This window comes from Sinocyclocheilus anshuiensis, unplaced genomic scaffold (genome assembly GCF_001515605.1).
Source record: "Sinocyclocheilus anshuiensis isolate Anshui unplaced genomic scaffold, SAMN03320099.WGS_v1.1 scaffold804, whole genome shotgun sequence".
NCBI lineage: Eukaryota > Metazoa > Chordata > Actinopteri > Cypriniformes > Cyprinidae > Sinocyclocheilus > Sinocyclocheilus anshuiensis.
This window is the reverse complement of record NW_015557098.1, coordinates 136,482-154,458: the sequence shown is the minus strand read 5'-3', so window position 1 is coordinate 154,458 and position 17,977 is coordinate 136,482. Positions and strand designations below refer to the sequence as shown.

Sequence of the window (17,977 nt, the reverse complement as noted above, 5' to 3'; positions counted from 1 at the left end):
GAGAGAATGGAGATGTCACATTGGTGACTGACGAATTGGGAATCTCACCAGAGAGACCAATCTACTTTGAGTGAAACTAAACGAGCCAATGCACATTGGAATGTAATATTTGCATCTGACTGCCACGCCTCGCAGCGTTAGTATAAATAGGCAGCAGGTGCAATGCATCCCTCCTATTAGAAGATGGGATAGGGCTTACGCAGGGAAGGTCAATCACTGCTGTTCCTGCACAACCCACTCAGTGAGACTTGGAACACACTGGGAAAGCGTGCCCTTTCCACTGGAAAATGAATGCTGTGGAAGCCACATCCTCAACAGGGAGGTTCTAAGTGGAATTTACACATATGGACTAACCCAGTAGGGCCGTACTGCATGTGGAAGTCAAGTTAGGGCAGCTACACCTTTTCAGAGATGGCAGAGCAGGCACTGCCAAGGGAAGACATTGGTTTAGAAGCTATACCGTGGAAGAATACACATATGGGATCCCACAGCCATCACATGGGATTGCCAGAGCCATATCACCCTGCAGCCCAAGATTGGTTGCCCACTGAAGCTAAGCAGGGTTGAACCTGGTCAGTACCTGGATGGGAGACCTCCTGGGAAAACTAGGTTGCTGTTGGAAGAGGTGTTAGTGAGGCCAGCAGGGGGTGCTCACCATGTGGTCTGTGTGGGTCTTTATGCCCCAGTATAGTGATGGGGACACTACTTCTGGTAGAGTGAGCTCACAACCTGTGCGGGCAGGGCACGCCTTGTGCTTGGTAAGCCAAGGCGATAACATCCACTATCCAGTGGGCCATCTTCTGCCTTTCCCTTCTGTTGGCCTCCGTAAAAGTCAAAGAGCTGCTCTGATGTCCTGAAGCTTTGTGTTCGGTCTACGTACATTCGCAGAGCGCAGACGGGACAGAGCAAAGCTAGGGCTGGGTCTGCCTCCTCCAGGGGGCAGTGCTTGCAGGTTCACCATCTGGTCCCTGAAGGGAGTGGTAGGAACCTTGGACATGTAGCCGGGCTGAATTAGAATTACATGGGAGTCAGCCATCCCAAACTCTAGGCACGATTCGTAGACTGAAAATGCCTGCAGGTCCCCTTACCCTCTTGATGGAATCCAAAGCAAACAGGAGCAAAGTCTTCATTGATAGAATCTTCAGCTCAACTGATTACAAGGGCTCAAATGGGACCTGCTGAAGTGCACTCAGCACCAAACTCAGGTCCAGAGAGGGTATGGAGGTAGGGCGAGGAGGATTTAACCCTCTCACACCCTAAGGAACCTGATGACTAGGTTGTGCTTCTCTACAGACTTACCTCCTATGGGCTCGTGGTATTCAGAAATTGCAGCAGAATATACTTTGAGGGTGGAGGGGGACAGCCTCTGCTCGAACCCATGCTGCAGGAAGGAAAGAACAGCTTTGATCGAGCATCTTTGGGGGTCCTCTCGGTGAGAAGAACACCACTCGATGAACAGGTTCCTCTTCAAGGTGTAAGCATGTCTCGTAGACTGTGCTCATGCCGAAGGGATGGTATCCGCTACCATCTGGGGTAGGTCACTTAGAACTTCCTTGCCCCATCCAGGGACCAGACATGGAGTTTCCAGAGGTCCGGACGCGGTTGCCACAGGGTGCCACATCTCTGAGAAAGCAGATCCTTCCTCAGAGGAATCTGCCAGGGAGGGGCTGTCGCGAGGAGCATCAGTTCTGTGAAACAGGTACGGTTGGGCCAATAGGGCACAACTAGCAAAACTTGCTCCTCATCCTCCCTCACTTTGCACAGTGTCTGTGCAAGTAGGCTCACTGGGGGGAACACATATTTGCACAGGCCCCGTGGCCAGCTGTGTGCCAGTGCATCCGTGCCGTGTGTTCCTTTGGACAGGGAGTAAAACAACTGGCAGTGAGCGGTTTCCGGAGACGCAAACAGGTCTACCTGAGTGGCTCCGAAACGTATCCAAATCAGCTGAACTGTCTGGGGATGGAGTCTCCATTCTCCCGGGAGCACGGCTCGTTGGCTGCATGATTGAGCCGCTCACCACCTTGCCGGTTGATGTACGCAACGGTCACAGTGTTGTCCATATGGACCAATATGTGCTTGCCGCATAACTGCCCTTTCAGGCGGCCCAAAGCAAGACGTACTGCTAGCAACTCGAGGCAGTTGATGTGCCAGTGCATTTGGGGGCCCATCCAAACACCTGACACTGCCTGCTCGTTGAATGTGGCCCCCCAGCCGGTGGCAGAGGCATCCGTGTGTACCACAGTATGCCTGTATACATGCTCTAGTGGCACTCCTGCTCTAAGGAACGCAGGTTCGGACCACGGGCTGAAAGTATGGTGGCAGGCTGGTATGATTTGCACCTGGTGAATGCCACGTTGCCATGCCCATTCAGCCTTGGAGCCAGTGCTGAAACGGTCTCACATGAAGCAGCCCCAGCGGTGTGACTGCCACTGCAGCTGCCATATGCCCCAGGAACCTCTGAAACAGCTTCAGTGGGACCGCTGTCCTGTCTTTGAACGAATTCAAGCAGTTCAACACTGACTAAGCACGTTCCTCTGTGAGGCATGCTTTCTGTTCGACCGAATCTATTTAATATAGTATTGTATTTTACATTTTAATTTTTTCTATCTTTAAAGTTTTAGTAATTTTGTTATGTGCTTTTGTCATTATTATTATTGAAATATTTCTATATAGCTTTATTATAGCTTTATTTATTATATTTTCTATATACATTTATTTTTAGCTTTTTTATAGTTTTTTATTAAACTAATATTATTTAAATACTAATATATTATTTAATTTCAGCTTTATTTCAATTACTGAAAATGATTTTAATTGTTTTAGTTTTAGTTAACCATAACAACACTGACCAACAGTCCACAAACTGTGCTAAGATTTACCAATATATGTTTGCAGCTCATATATTTCTAAAAAAATTCTTCCAAAATCTAACTTACTGTACTGTATGTCAGCAGATTGTAAGAATTTAAGGAATTTGAAGACAAGCTGATACTTTAAGCACTAGTGTTAATTCCATAAAGTATTCTGAGCTATGAAATCACACCATTGAGCAATATATTTTTGTCTGTCATGATTCAAATATGCAGTACATCTTAAAATCTGATCATGAATAATTAATCCGGCTAAATTTAGGCAAGGGAAAGATGCATTTCCAGCCAAAAATCAGTCATCTGTCTACCTTACAAACCATCCATCCACCCAATGCCATTACCATTAAACAGTATGTATAATTTGAAGAGAAACTGGACAGGATCCCAGCTGAACTGAAGATTAGATTAGTTTTATTTACTTCTAAAATCTAATCAAAGTTTCTAAAATTTCTATCACCCTGAGCTACAGCCATTCACAGGTAGAAGTCAGTGACACAGAGCCAATTAGTTGCTGGCAAACTCTGAGCTCTGCTGTTGCGTAATGAAATGGAGGGAAAAATGCTTCAAAAACCCAAAGGAGGCAGAGAGCTGTAGAAAAGGTGTAGTTGTCATAGCAACTATAGATAGAGCATGGACTCATCGATATGGCACATCTGTGTGTGACGGCGGATTGGGAGATTACAGAAGGAGAAAAGGAGATTGCTACTGTCCTGAGAGAAAGAGGACGGTGCAATGAAATGCAAATTCTGAGTAAAAGGTTGAATGGACTGAGAGAGTGGGAGGTGGGGAGGAATAGATGAAAAAATGTCATTGAGACCAAAAAAAAGCAACAGGCTGAGAGATATAAAGAAAAAAATTAAGGAGACTAAATAAAGCATAGAACGCAATTACAGATTCAGACTGTGAGCAATACAAAAAGAGAGAGCAACAGCATATTTACGTGTGCTAAAGGACTGTGAGCCACAAACATATCCAGATCAAACTACAACAAAAACAGAAAACATGAGCTGTCTGGGTGTTCCTATGCAGTTGCTAGGCAGTGCTGAGTGGTTGCCTGGGTGTTGCTATGCAGTTGCTAGGGTGTTCTGGGTTGTTGCCTGGGTGTTGCTATACAATTGCCAGGGTGTTCTGGGTCAGAGAGAGCAGTGCCATAGGCAGTGCCTAACAATGCTCTGGATTAAAGAGAGAATTTATGGAGAAATTAGGCCTTCCACAGTGAAATGGGAAGAGAAACTTGAGATACTCTGAAACATAGTTCACCAAAGGAAGTACACGGACAAAGAAATAGAGAGAGAGAGAATTTGTTTGGCTGTAATAATATGGTGGCAGTGAAAGGAACAACTAATCGGAGAGAGAGACGTGTGAGCTGCGGGCAGAGGGAACCTTCCAAATGAGCTCACTACCCTGGCAAAATGGATGGATGCATCAGGCTAACAGACTAGAACAACAGATGACAGAACAGTGAGAAGAGTTGCAGGCACCTTATTAGACTTCAGCAAATAATTTGACTGTGCATACAGCGTGCAGCACATCTCATCTAATAGTTGTCTATGGAAACATAGCTGCAACTCTTTCCAGGCATTGCTAATAAGTCTTGGCTATGTTGACTGTAGTACACACACAGGCAGGGTGGTAAATCTACACGTGGGAATGTTTGTTACTAAAGGCTGGAATATACTGCATGACTTTTGGCCAGATTTTTGCCCCAATTTACAGACTGGAAGAGTCGATGTTGCCGATTCTGGGCAGTCTGAGTTGACAGACCTCACAGAAAATCAAATTGTGTATAATTAAGTTAAGCATAGATTCCTTTTTTTTAGATTCATACTATGATTTCATCCAGTTAGAAGAGATCAAACATGTTGCTGATGAGCATGAGCTGATTTATTGTTTTTTTTTCATGTGTTTTCTAGCAATAAGGCACATGTTCCTGTGTGAGTTTGTTGTGTTCAGAACGACCTGAAAGTACGAAAGTGTGTGATCTTCAGTCATTTATTTTTTGATGCATTAAACTGTACCTCTCATTGGTTTTATATGAATTAATTAAACAGAAAATATTTGTTTTCGATGGTTTCATTAAGAAGTAGACATTTCAAGCTTTCAATAGGCTTATTCCTCATGTCTGTGAGGCAAGTATTCACTGAGTTTTGGTTCATTTTTGAGGCTCGTTTCAGAAAGAAGTTCACGAAGACCGAGATGCCAGAAAGCACATCGTACCTGTATGGTTTCTTTATTTTACAAAAGCGATTTGTAACGTTTTGTTGTATGAAGTATGAAGAAATGTTATTGTGACTAATTTGCAGAGTGGTATCAGATTAACTCTTCTTCTGTGTGATGGGACAGGCAGTAGAAACATGATGAGTTGAAAAGGGGCGTTTCAGGGCTACCCACGCATGTGAAACAAATATTAAAGCATAATATCATTTTTTACCCATGATCAAAAAATAAAAAAAATCTAGCTCAAGTTTAATTTTTCCGTTTCTCAAACAAAACTAAGAAAACAAAAATCAGACTGTTTCTCATTTCTCTTTATTTAGTAGAAAACAAAATGAGCAAAAGGTACATGGACCGTACACGGACCGTGGAGGCAAGTTACTGTCTTGATGAGTGAGTCATTCAGTCAGTCATTCAACAGATTCGTTCAAACTGCTGATTCATTCAGAAACTAAGCAAGTGACTGGCTTTCTGAGTGGGTCATTGAACTATTGGCTCACACGATTCATTCAAAAACATAATTTCAATCATTAACAAAACACCACTGTTGCTTGGAGAGAAAAAAACAAAACAAAAACTAAACGTCAATCTTGCTCTTGTGGTATTGCTAATCTATGATTCATATGATATAATTATAAGACAAAAACCCATACAGGGGCAATTTTGCCCTCATATCTTGATTTTTTGGAGCATATAACTGCATTCTAATAGGCTATATCACTCTGTCAGTCGTCGTCCTGCATCATATTTTTCAGCAACTGTATGAAATATAGAGATGCATTACAGGTCTGGGAAGGGAGGGGTGAATTTAATACATGGATCGTTTAAATGCATTTTCTAAGTTAGGTGCAGTTTTATTAATTGCACCAAATTAATTGCAATGGCAACTGTTAAATTGACAGCCCTACTTAAAATATTTTGGCATAATTGAGATTGCATGAAAAAAAAAAGCAGCTTGGTCTTTTTTGCTAAACTTCTCCTTTTGTGTTCAATGGAAGAAGTCATGAGTTTCAGACAAAAGGGTGTAAAACATATAAATAATAATAATATGAATATATATATATATATTCTCAGGATAACATAAGAGTGAGCCGTTCCGAACTCCAGGCACGAATCTTCGACCGAAGATGCCTGCAGGTCCCCTACCCTCTTAACAGAAGCCAGTGCAGTCAGGAGCCCTGTCTTCAGAGACTGGAACTTAAGCTCCAATGACTGCAGAGGCTCAAAGGGCTCCTCTTTCAAGGCCGTTAGGAACCAGGGGAGATCCCAAGAGGGTACCAAGTGAGGGTGGGGAGGATTCAGTCTCCTTGTGTCCCTAAGGAACCTGATGACCAGGTCATGCTTCCCTACGGATTTGCAGTCCACTGCATCCACATACAGAGAAAAGAGATCCTCTGCACAGGGGAGAGTTTGCTCTTTTCCCAGTTGACCCGAAGATCCAACTGGCTGAGGTGGTTGTGCACCAGATACCTGTGTACGCACAACTGATCCCATGACTATGCCAGTATGAGCCAGTCATCAAGATAGTTGAGAATGCGAATGCTGAACGCCGTTCTCTCATGACTGGGCCGACTCAATGACTTTCGTGAAGACATGGGGAAACAGGTACAGACCGAAGGGCAGGACCTTGTACTGATATTCTCGTTCCTCAACGCAAAGTGCAGGAACGGCCTGTGTTGAGGGAGAATCGAGATATGAATATACGCGTCCTTCAGGTCGGTCGCTGCAAACCAATACCGGCGGTCGGGTGGAGGCAGCAGCTGTCCGCCAGGGCCAGCCCTACTTAAAATATTTTGGCATAATTGAGATTGCATGAAAAAAAAAAGCAGCTTGGTCTTTTTTGCTAAACTTCTCCTTTTGTGTTCAATGGAAGAAGTCATGAGTTTCAGACAAAAGGGTGTAAAACATATAAATAATAATAATATGAATATATATATATATATATATATATATATTTATTACAAAATAACCCAGAAACTTCAATCCAAATAACCTATTATGCAGCATGAATCTACTTGGTAAATCTTCAAAGAACCAAATAATGAACTCAAGAACCGTAAATGCCAAAAAAGATGATTATTTTTCAAATCTAAGGTGCTAGAAAGAACCTTTAAAGAACACTTATTTCTAAGAGTTCAAGAAAAGCAGATAATCTCACAGCTGACAGTGAAGAAATGGATCTGGCAAGGACCACCATCATTACTAGAGAAGATCAAATCAGAATCCACTCCTCTTAGAAGGTCATCAGTAGGTGTGTTGTATAACACACTCAATAGCTTGTAGTTCAGCTTCAGAGGACGGGTGGGCAGGAGGCTCATTCAGGGCACACATCTTTAACAGCCCTGAGCTGACCTGGAGCTAACAGACTCCTCTGTGGTGACAGACTCGCACAAGGAGACCTGCAGCTAAGGGTAATTACCACTCTTCCCCACTGTCAGTGAAAGGTTACTCATCCCGAACACATGCATCAGGGTTTTTTCTCTGGGCGAGTACCGGGTGACATTTACTGGCAGAGCACAAACAAGCAGAGCCGGCAACTTCAATCCTCTCTGACTAAGAACAACCACCATCTCAGTCTGTTTCGGGGAACCAGTTTCCCTTTCTATCCCAAAACCTCGGCAGAACATAAATATAAAGCTCCCCTCCCATGCGGTTGTGATTAGATATGGATTTTCTGTAAGGGGACATTCTGTCACAAATAAAAACACAAAATGCCAAATTCATTAAACTTCTGTGCAAAACCTTTCAATTAAACAGATATCCTAATTCACACACCACAGTCCATCATCAGCCAGGTACAATACATTAAACTTTTATTTCGTCACAAAATGCAACTAGGCCTATCACCCAGTTCTGTATATAAAGTTGGATATATAAGTAGGTCCAACTTTATCCACATACAGTACATACAGTACACTTACATAGGGCGATATATGGCAAATCTCACCTGCTTGACTGCTTGCATTGTTGCAAAATCTAAACAATACTCTCGTCAACTCTAATCTGCTAAATGCAACTATAAGGCATGAAGATATTAAGATATTATAAATGTTAACATCATGGTTTTCTCTAAAGCTGCTTTGAAACCATGTGAATTGTGAAAAGTGCTATACAAATAAATTTGACTTGATGATGAGGGCTGATACGGGCTATCTGAGCAAAATACTTATTTCTATGTAAATGAGGGATAATATAAAATGCACCAGATTCCTAAGCATGCCTTGCGCAATTAACATTGCATTATTTCAGTTTAATTAGTAAACAGATTTTTATTTAAAGGTGCATTCAGTAACAGGGTGAACATACACTAAAAAATGCTGGGTCAAAACAACCCAATAGCTGGGTTTGTCCCTTTTTAACCCAGCATTTTTTAGAGTGTACATTCTCTTTTTCCTGGACATGTCTCGGCCAGGTTTTCTAAATTGCCTAAAATGTCCAGGTTTTGGCTTTGTTTTCCTATTGTTTTCTTCATTGCTGAAGGTAATGGCTTAAAAGTAGTTTTGTACATAATCGACCAATCATGGCATGTAAGAAGGTGGGATCTACAGAGAATGATCAAAGCGATACAAATACGTGTATACTGTATATAATTTATGAAGACTGTAAAGAGCACGTCAATAGCAAAACAAAACCAAAACCCATACATTTTAAGCAATTTAGAAATCCCAGTCAGGACATGTCAGGTCAAAAGAGGACGTACCTTATTCAGTAGTAGTGCTCACATTTAACTGTGTCTCATTCAACTGTCTGCTTTGTTCTTTTGCGACTATGTCTTATGGGACATACGTCCATAATGTACAATTTTGGATTCAACCACATTTTTTTCCGTGGTTCATGCTGGTGACCGTTTGTGCTTGGCACTTGAAGTTGCAGCTTATATTCTCAGTCTGTGGTGTGAAAGCTGTGTGGGTCATTGCAGTTTGTTTCATCACTCCAGCAGAGATTGCTTGTTTGAACATATATTTTTCCACTCATTCTTATTAAGTTTGGACCGGTGGATCGCACACATGCTGATGCATGCTATCAGTCCCACTACTTTTGGCATTTAAAGAATCAATTCAGGTGTCTGGAGTTTGCTGCATCTTTCACAGCCTGCTTGAATGCTGAGAAATTGCCCTGTGCAAATTGCAATCAACACTAATGTTGTAGGTCTGTGCCTGTATCTGATTTACATAATTACTTTAGTGAATTGGGGGCTAAAACAATGTAGAAAACGCATACAAGTAAACAATGCTATCAGCAGGCACAATTCATTCTTATTGTCTAAACCTTGGGGTAATTCTTCATGAGAAACATCCCAAAGGTGAACTGAGAGTTAGTGTGCAGCTGTAATCTATCAAGACAAGGTGAAATGTGCTGCGTCTTGGAGAAGCCAGAGAAACCATTTGCATTATTTTATACGCTTCAAAGTCACTGGGGTCTTATGTGTGCAGTGGTTGATATTCATTCAACATGGGAACCATGTGGTTTCAAAAACTCACCAGGAATGAATTTCAGAACAGAAATCTCATTCCAGTGGTTTGGTCTCAAGAGATGGTCTCAAAAATCTGTTTACAATCAGTCCAAAGTTTTATTTGGTTTGCACTTAAGTAACTTCTTTTAAAGTAATAAGTACTCTTTTTAAAACTATACTAAAGTGTACTTCTTTTTTTACAAGTATTGCAAATGGCCAATTATTTTTGTTAGTTAATATCACTGTTTAGTAGTAGTTTGTTGAACTCTTACCGGAGAATCTTCTACGCTGAAGTTAAACATGTCCATGGCATCTGTCTTCAGTTTGGACACAAAGTCCTTGTACTCGGGGTTCTGAGGCTCTCTGTAGGTCAGGATCTTCACGTTCTGTGAGGATTCAACACAAAGGCAAATTTTGAGTTGTTCAATGTACAAGATAAAAAAAGTGTTCATTTACTCACACTGGTTATTGATACACATTGATTGATACACATGAATGTATCACAGCCAAACAGAATCTTTTTCAGCTAATCCAATCAACAAATCAGCTCAAGGATGCAGACGCATGAAGCAGTTGAGTTCGCACAGTCCTTATTGATTTTATTTATATAATTTGTTTTTTTTTTTGTCATTTAAATCTGTAAAGCCTGGCATATGAAATAACAGTATTTTGATATATCAAGCTTTTATGGTTCATATAGTAAGAATATGGAGCGCATACTCGAGGAGGAAAAAAAACACCTTAATTTTATTCAGAGGCCCAAACTGAGCAAAATATGCAATTTGGTGCAGTTGCTGATATTTATATGTCTAAAATGTAAGGTGAAATTCTGAGAGCTTGTACTGTAAATCAGTGATATCTTTATAACAGTATAACAGACTACTTACATAAAAATGCATATAAATATCAGCTGTCACTCACTATCTCTCAATAATATGTCTTAGTAAGATGATAATTTTTAACTCTGTAAGGCTTTTGCCTTAATAAGGCAAATTAATGTTCCCCAAAAGCCTGATGCATCATATTTGATACATACTTGATTAAATTTGATGGATGGAGAATCCAAAATTTGAAAATGGATAATCAAGTAAACCTAATTTGCTTCAGTCCAGTAAATGTTCATTTTGAAATATTATAAACAATATAAAAATTCATACGTTTAATTTAGAAAAAATCAGTAAAGATTTCACAGCAAAAAGACATTTGAACCACAACCCCAAGGTGGATGTTTTTAGCTTATAATAAAAGGCTTTTTACTTGCTAAAAAAAGTATCAATCAGACGACAGAAGGTATGTAGTAGATTGGTTTTCCAGCAAAGTTTTGATCATGCTGTTAATTTAGAGGCTGTAGAAATGTGTGCATCAATTATGATACAGTAAACTTTATAGGGTTAAAGATAGATGGTACCAGCCAGAGGAAACCTTCACCATGAGAGACAGCTTCATTTTCTTTTTCATTCATTAAAGACTGTAGCGGTATGTGTATGTGGATTTGTGTGTGTCTCAGTGTCTCTATGCGAATCAAAAGAACTGAAAAAAGCTGGTCTTCGTTAACTCTAAGACCAGCCAGTCGTAACAAATCCAATTTTGTCCAGCGTAGAGGACAACAACAAACAGCAAAAAACACAAATTAACATTCAATTATTAAAAATTGTTGAAGCATTTTATTTAAAAAATCACCTATCCTGAGTAGCTCTTTGTCTTTTGGCTTGTTTGGAAGTCTGCTTTAAAAAAAAAAAAAGATGGCACAAATGATCAACAGCTCCCTCCACAAAGCATGTAGCATTTGTTTTCACTCTTTCACGGTCACCTCCTCTGAGAAAATGTTTTTATGTGATCTGTTGATGTCCAATTTCACAATACTTCCAACTGCGTTGAGCCAAAATTGAAACTCCAACAATTTTCTTTTGCATCTGTGCCACAAACTGCCAAATTATGACAATCTGAGCCTGAAAAGGCTGTTGTCTAAAAATTGAGATTTATGTATTCTCAAATCTTCAAATTCACTTTGTGTCTGTCCTCTGAGGGCTCTCAGATTTGTGTATTACAGATCATGATTCATGTGAAGTGGACAGGGATAATGGGAACTGAAGCTGAATGTCTCTGAAAGACAGAGTTTCTCTTGGATTTTCAACAGCACAGAAGGACAAAACAGACAAACAAAACAATCCTAGAAAATATTACAGTGATGTAAATATGATTAATTTTCAGCAAGAGCTTTTAAAAAGATTTTCCTGCCTTATGAAAAATTTGATGTTGAAGCAATTTTCTCTCAGAAATTGCTAGTAACACTAGCAACGTGACATTTTGAAATAGAAGAATTTAAATATTATTTTCTTCTTTTTGTTTTCTCATTTTCTTTACAACCTCACTGTTTTGTGCGTCTGCGTGAGGTGCTTCCTGTTGCTCATTATTAAGGATTTTGGGATTTGAAAAAACACGAGTCTTAAACTTTGGTATGTAACTCATATTTAAGAGAATCTAGTATTGGTGGTTATTGTCCCTTGTCACATCAATATTACAATAATAAGACCAAAATGTGACTAAAAGGCTCCTCTTTAGTTGGTCTGTTGGTTGTTATTTTGGTGGTCCAAATAACTGATTCTCATCCACCGGTACCCCCAATGGGAACTTAAGCATGTTCCAGTGGAGCTTGGAAAGATTTCAGTTTTACTCAATTAAATCTATGATAGAAAAATTTATTTTGACTTAAAACGGTAATATGATAATACCCCAAAAATGAAAATTCCTGCATTGTTCCAAACCTGCATGACTTTCTATCTTCAGAAAAACAAACAAACAAACAAAAGAATATATTTTAAAAAACATTGGGAACCAAAATAAAAAGAAAAGAAAAAAACAAAACAAAGTATCTTCATGTTCCACATTAACAGTCTCTAACATTAACATTAATAATGTTTTGGTACGTAAATGAGAATTAAAAGTTTTGGGTGAATTATGCGTAAATTTGTAAGAGCTGTTAATACAACAAAATAATTAACTGTGATTAATGTCGGGTTTTTTTTCAGTTAATTTTAAATACAAAACAAAATAATGTGAATTTTGTTCAAAATGTTTTAATCACATCAAAATGCCTAGAAAATTCCAACACTGGACTCTTCAATAAATAATGTAACGACTTTCCCGACACTTTGTGGACCTAATCTTACATATTTAATAGACCTTTTTTTTTTGCAGCTGACATACTGCAGAAGTCTTTAGATGGTCTTCTCATAAACAACTGTAAAAATGTTGTGATATCATGGGTGATACTCAGTGATGTAAGTATAGATAAAATATTAAATATTAAAAAAATAAGTGAGTAAATACTGTATGTATATATATATATATATATATATATATATATATATAGGAGGCAGGGCCAGCGCCACACTGCAAAAAATGCTTTTCTAGCTTAGATCTTTTGTCTTGTTTCCAGCCAAAATATCTAAAAATTGGGGGATGAGGGGGCATCACCTCACTCAGACTATCCCGCCCCCTCACTCAAGATGAGTGTGAAAATAGATTATATTTATGAACTATCATGGTTTATTTAAAAAATACAGTTGCCAAATGCATAGGCTTTCTAGCATTAATATGATGTTATAGCAACAATTTAGGACAGTCCATTTTACAGTCGCATTTTAATTGTTACATCTGACACACAAACTTTCTGCGCAAGCGGTTCAACTAAGAATGCAGCACTACTGAGTAAGCTAAAGGTATGATGAAATAATTCTTTAATGTTTAATAAAGGGCTAGATGGTCGTAGTTTGTTGATTATTTCGTACTGTTATTGTTTGTTGCTGTTCAAGTTGTTCTAACTTAAAATGATGCATCTGTTAAATGGGTCGCAATGAATGTGTTATGTCAGGGAATCAGGCGCAATAAGCTTGTGTTTCATTGTAAAGCAGAGACAGTTAAGTATTTCTGGTGGTTGTGGTGGTATCAATTGTCTGTATTTGTGGTAAAACTGCTGCCTAAGACATATTATTTCTATTTATTCTATATTCTATTTATTATTTTGTCAGATTTTCGAATTTGTTGCCTATGCGATTTTGTTTTATTCAATAGCTACTCTGCCATCTGTATTTGCTAATTATCTTTTAGTGGGGTCATTCACTAAGAACGCATTTTTCATTCCACTGCGGTACTTTTCCATTACAACAGTAATACCCATTCTCTCAAGAAAAAAACTCGTAGTCTTGAGAGCAAATTGAGAAAAACTAACTTTGAAGTTTTTAGAATTGCGTGGAAAAACAGTATGTCCAGCTATAGACAGGCTCTAAAAGCTGCCAGGGCCAGGCATATCCACAAACTCATAGAAAATAACCAACACAATCCTAGGTTTTTATTTAGCACAGTGGCTAGATTTTAGTTGGGGACACTTCATTTCCAGCGATACCGTTGACTTGATTGCAAAGATACTATTTAAACTGAGCTGGATGTTGACATCACTGAATTCAATGATGAACTGTCTTTAACTGAAAAAATTGTGTTTACTATTGTCATTTTGCATTATTGACACACTATTTTCCTAATTAATGCTGTTCAGTTGCTTTGACACAATCTGTATTGTTAAAAGCGCTATATAAATAAAGGTGACTTGACTTGACTTGACTTAAAACACGGCGCTCAAGTTAAAAGAAATTCAGCTTCTAAAAACACATCTCTAGACCTTGCGGTTTAAAAAAAAAAAAAACATCCACTGACCTGTCTCGCGACCAAAACACTATCTGTGTAAACCCAGTATTCTAATAGAAGCGGGCAGATTTGTTTACGGTCCGACAAATACGTGAATGGGCCACATATGTTTTGTTTTTTTTACTTTGTGCTACGTCATCACCCCCTTTTGTTACCTCAGCCGCCCCCTCATCAGTGCTGCGCTGGCACCGGCTCTGATAGAAGGGCACAAGTTTCTGGTTTGGTATCAGTGTTTAGGTCTTATTGATGGAGCTGTGGGGGTACATGAGACAAAAAAAGTTGAATGATTTTTTTTTACATTAAATTCTGGATGAAATGGAATGTGTGACTGTCTTTTCTCTGGTATTGTGTCTTATGTCCTGTGAACTGGCTTCTCAAAAGAGAGAGAAAAAAAAATGTTGAATTTGTCAACTGGGAATTGATTGGATCATTGTTGTTTGCTAATTGCTGTGATTGTTTCATGTGAATGACGGGTTACTGGAGGGGTCATTTTTGATTCCATGTGTCAGCCCCAACAGAAACAAAATTAACAAAATGAAGCTGTCATGGCTTTGGCTAACTGCTTGATGAGCATATTTTGCTTTGCACTACAGTCTTCAGCTTTTATGACACAAATGTCCAAACAGGGTAGTCACTTCTGATGCAAACAGTTGATGAAATCATTTTCTGTACCAACTGTTATCTGTGAGCCTAATGGAATGATTCCTGTATGTGGGTAAGTAAATGTCAGCTCACCACAGCTGTTAGTTAATGCCAATGAATGTAAATCGACCATCTCTATGAGTCTGTGTGAGAGCTCATTATAATGCAGTTCCTTAGAGTGAAAAAAAACACCTAGTTCTATCAAACACAACACATCTCTATTCAGATTAAAGGCAGGTGACAGTTTTATCAGTTTTTCAGGATTTTCCGCCCATATTATCATCCACAAGGTGAAACTCTTTAGTTTGATTGCACATGAAAGTAATAACACCTCTCTTTATCAAACTGTATGATATGAAGCAAGGATAAGCAAGTTGATATTCAAAACTTATTTTATATGTGCATTCCTGAAACTCCTGTGACTAAACCGACAGTGAGATCCTATTAAACCTTCGATTTCATAGATAACGAATTTTATGTAATCATCTTTCCAATTTAAAATGAGCTTTTTAAAGCACCACACACACATTTCAACCAGATCCCATCAGTGACATTAACTGCTCCAAAAATATGTTCAAAAGGATTGAGATAGCTAACAGAAATATGCGCGACATGATCTCGTTCCAGCCTAAATATACATTTAGAAAGTTCATTTTCAGGCGCAGTAGGGGGTGACGGTTGGCAGTGAGCCATATGAAGACATGAAGCCATGCGACAGTGCCTCCAGAACTGTCATATTTCTGCATATTTCAAATATCCAGTCATATTTCTCTGCGACTTTGAGCCAAACGCAGCACTGTCTGATCCTATCTGAAAAGGGGAAACACAGCTGCAGCTGGCTGCTAATCACACATCAACAAAGACCTGTACAAATATGTTTTCACAGTGAATATGCCTATGCATTTCCCTCTGAACTTATATGTATATATACTGTATATATATGTACATATATATGTTTGTGGATTAGCGGTTTGAAGCCGTGTATTCGTTTTCTCTTGATAGATACTGTGCGAGGATATTGCTTTAAAACTGAAAGAAAACACAGCAACAGGTAAGACTTTAAAACTGCAAGACATTTTTCAGAGGACTATGTTTTTATTCACCTCACAGGGCACAATTTAGGACATCCCCAGAGCTCTGCGTCAGTAACGTTACTCAGATATCAGTTAAAATGGCATCACGCCACAGACTAAACGGCTTCAATTCTCAGCAAAACCGCATCAGGACTAAGCTCTTCACAATCAGTCAGGCATCAGGTGAAACAGCCTCAGACCAATACTGAATCATAGACTGTGCTTTGGTTGCTACGATGTGTCAACTGCGCCCTCGCCGTTCATTTCTGCCATACATTAATGCTCAGAATAGCATGTCCTTGTTTGGTGTGGCATCATAAGGGTGTCCCTTGTTTTGTCGGTTTAATTTTTTTGTGCCCTATTTTTCAGTTGTTGTATGATATGTATTTTCAAACATATTGCATGTATGTTATTTTATTTATTATTTGAGTTGATTTATTTCTAAACTGCTCTTAGCTGTAAAAATAAAAATATATATTTATTGAGGTAGATGGTTGTGAGTGAAGTTGTGGTTTATGCAGTGGTTCTGGCTGAGGACCCCCTGCTCTGCACATTTTGTATGTCAGTCTTATCTAACACAGTTCAGTTTATGGAGATCTGTCCTAAAGAGCTGATGATTTGTATCAGGTGTGTTAAATAAGGGAGACATACAAATTGTGCAGAGCAGTGGGCCCCTGAGACAGGAATTGAGAATTACTGGTTCATAGAGAAGTGATGCATTGTAATGCATGTTGATTGGATCATTTGATTTGGCCAGTCCAACTTGTACTGTATATTATCATCAAGCCGTCAGTTTTGCTTATAAACTTCTACATTAATAACACATTTTTATTCACTGCCAGGAAGAAGAGCCCAGCCCAGGAAGACGATGCCAGCTCATGTTCATTTCAGGAAAGAAAATAGGATTAATGCTGAACGTCACATGCAGAAACCAGAAAACAGGTTCATTGCATCCAGTTTAGGCCTTCTATATGCACTCGCTACATATAGAGCTGTTTTACTTAAAATGCCTTAAAGAAAAGATACCAAAGATAAGTTTCATTGATGTCTGTAATATATGAAGATTGATATATAAATGTTCTTTATTTTTCTTCTCACTGATATTGAAAAATGATATCGAAAACACTTAGCTAAGTTAGCTTTTTACCTGAAAATAAAATCAATAGATATCGCTGTTATTTTATAATGCTGTTAATTTATAACACTTTCTCTGACAAGCGGCAGAAATGAGAACTGTTTTCTGGTTTGTAATGTGATGTTTGACATATACCCTATACTGGAACAGTCGGTCACAAAAGATTTTATAGTTAAAAACTATACATTTTTTAGGTTTATGCAAATTAAAAAATGTTTACAGACTGAAAAATACAAAATTGAAATCTATTTTATGCCATTTTTTATGTATTTTCACATTTTAAAGTCAATAAATGTTATTTTTGTGGCAAAAACAGTGTCTTCCTTTTACAGTACACACAATTAAAGCAATAATGCTCATTACAGTATAATATTTGCTGTGTTCAAAAATACAGCATTTCATTACTCTGATTGCAATTACGGTACTGTGATTTTTACCGTAATAATATCCTTTAAAATATCATTTATTTCTGTGATGCAAAGCTGAATTTCCATCAGTCATTACTCCAGCATAAAGTGTTACATGATCCTTCAGAAATCTTTCTAATATGCTGATTTATTATTAGAACTATCAATGTTGGCAACATTTGTGCTGCCAAATATTTTTTTGGAAACTGCAATACTTTTTTCAGGATTCTTTGAGGTATAAAAAGTTAAAAAGAACAGCATTTATTCAAAATATAAATCTTTTTTAACCATATAAGTCTTTACTATCCCTACATTCTTGCTGAATAACAGTATTAGAAAAGAAAAAAGATAAAATTACTGACCTCAAACTTTTGAATGGTAATGTATATTTTTCTTAGTTTGAAGAAGTAAGGAATAATTGACGACGGGCCGTTGAATTATTAGAAAAATAATGCACAGTTACACCTCGGGTGTGCAAT

General features: G+C 38.5%; 1 protein-coding gene across 1 annotated transcript in view; it reads right to left on the bottom strand.

Annotated features, from left to right (window-relative positions):
* The window catches only part of LOC107677481 (atrial natriuretic peptide receptor 1-like), a 108,504-nt gene that overhangs the window by 54,043 nt on the left and 36,484 nt on the right, over positions 1-17,977 (bottom strand). The window contains exon 4 of the mRNA XM_016472402.1: positions 9,810-9,923. Within this exon, the coding sequence (XP_016327888.1) occupies positions 9,810-9,923 (114 nt within the window). The remainder of the gene's footprint in view (positions 1-9,809; positions 9,924-17,977) is intronic.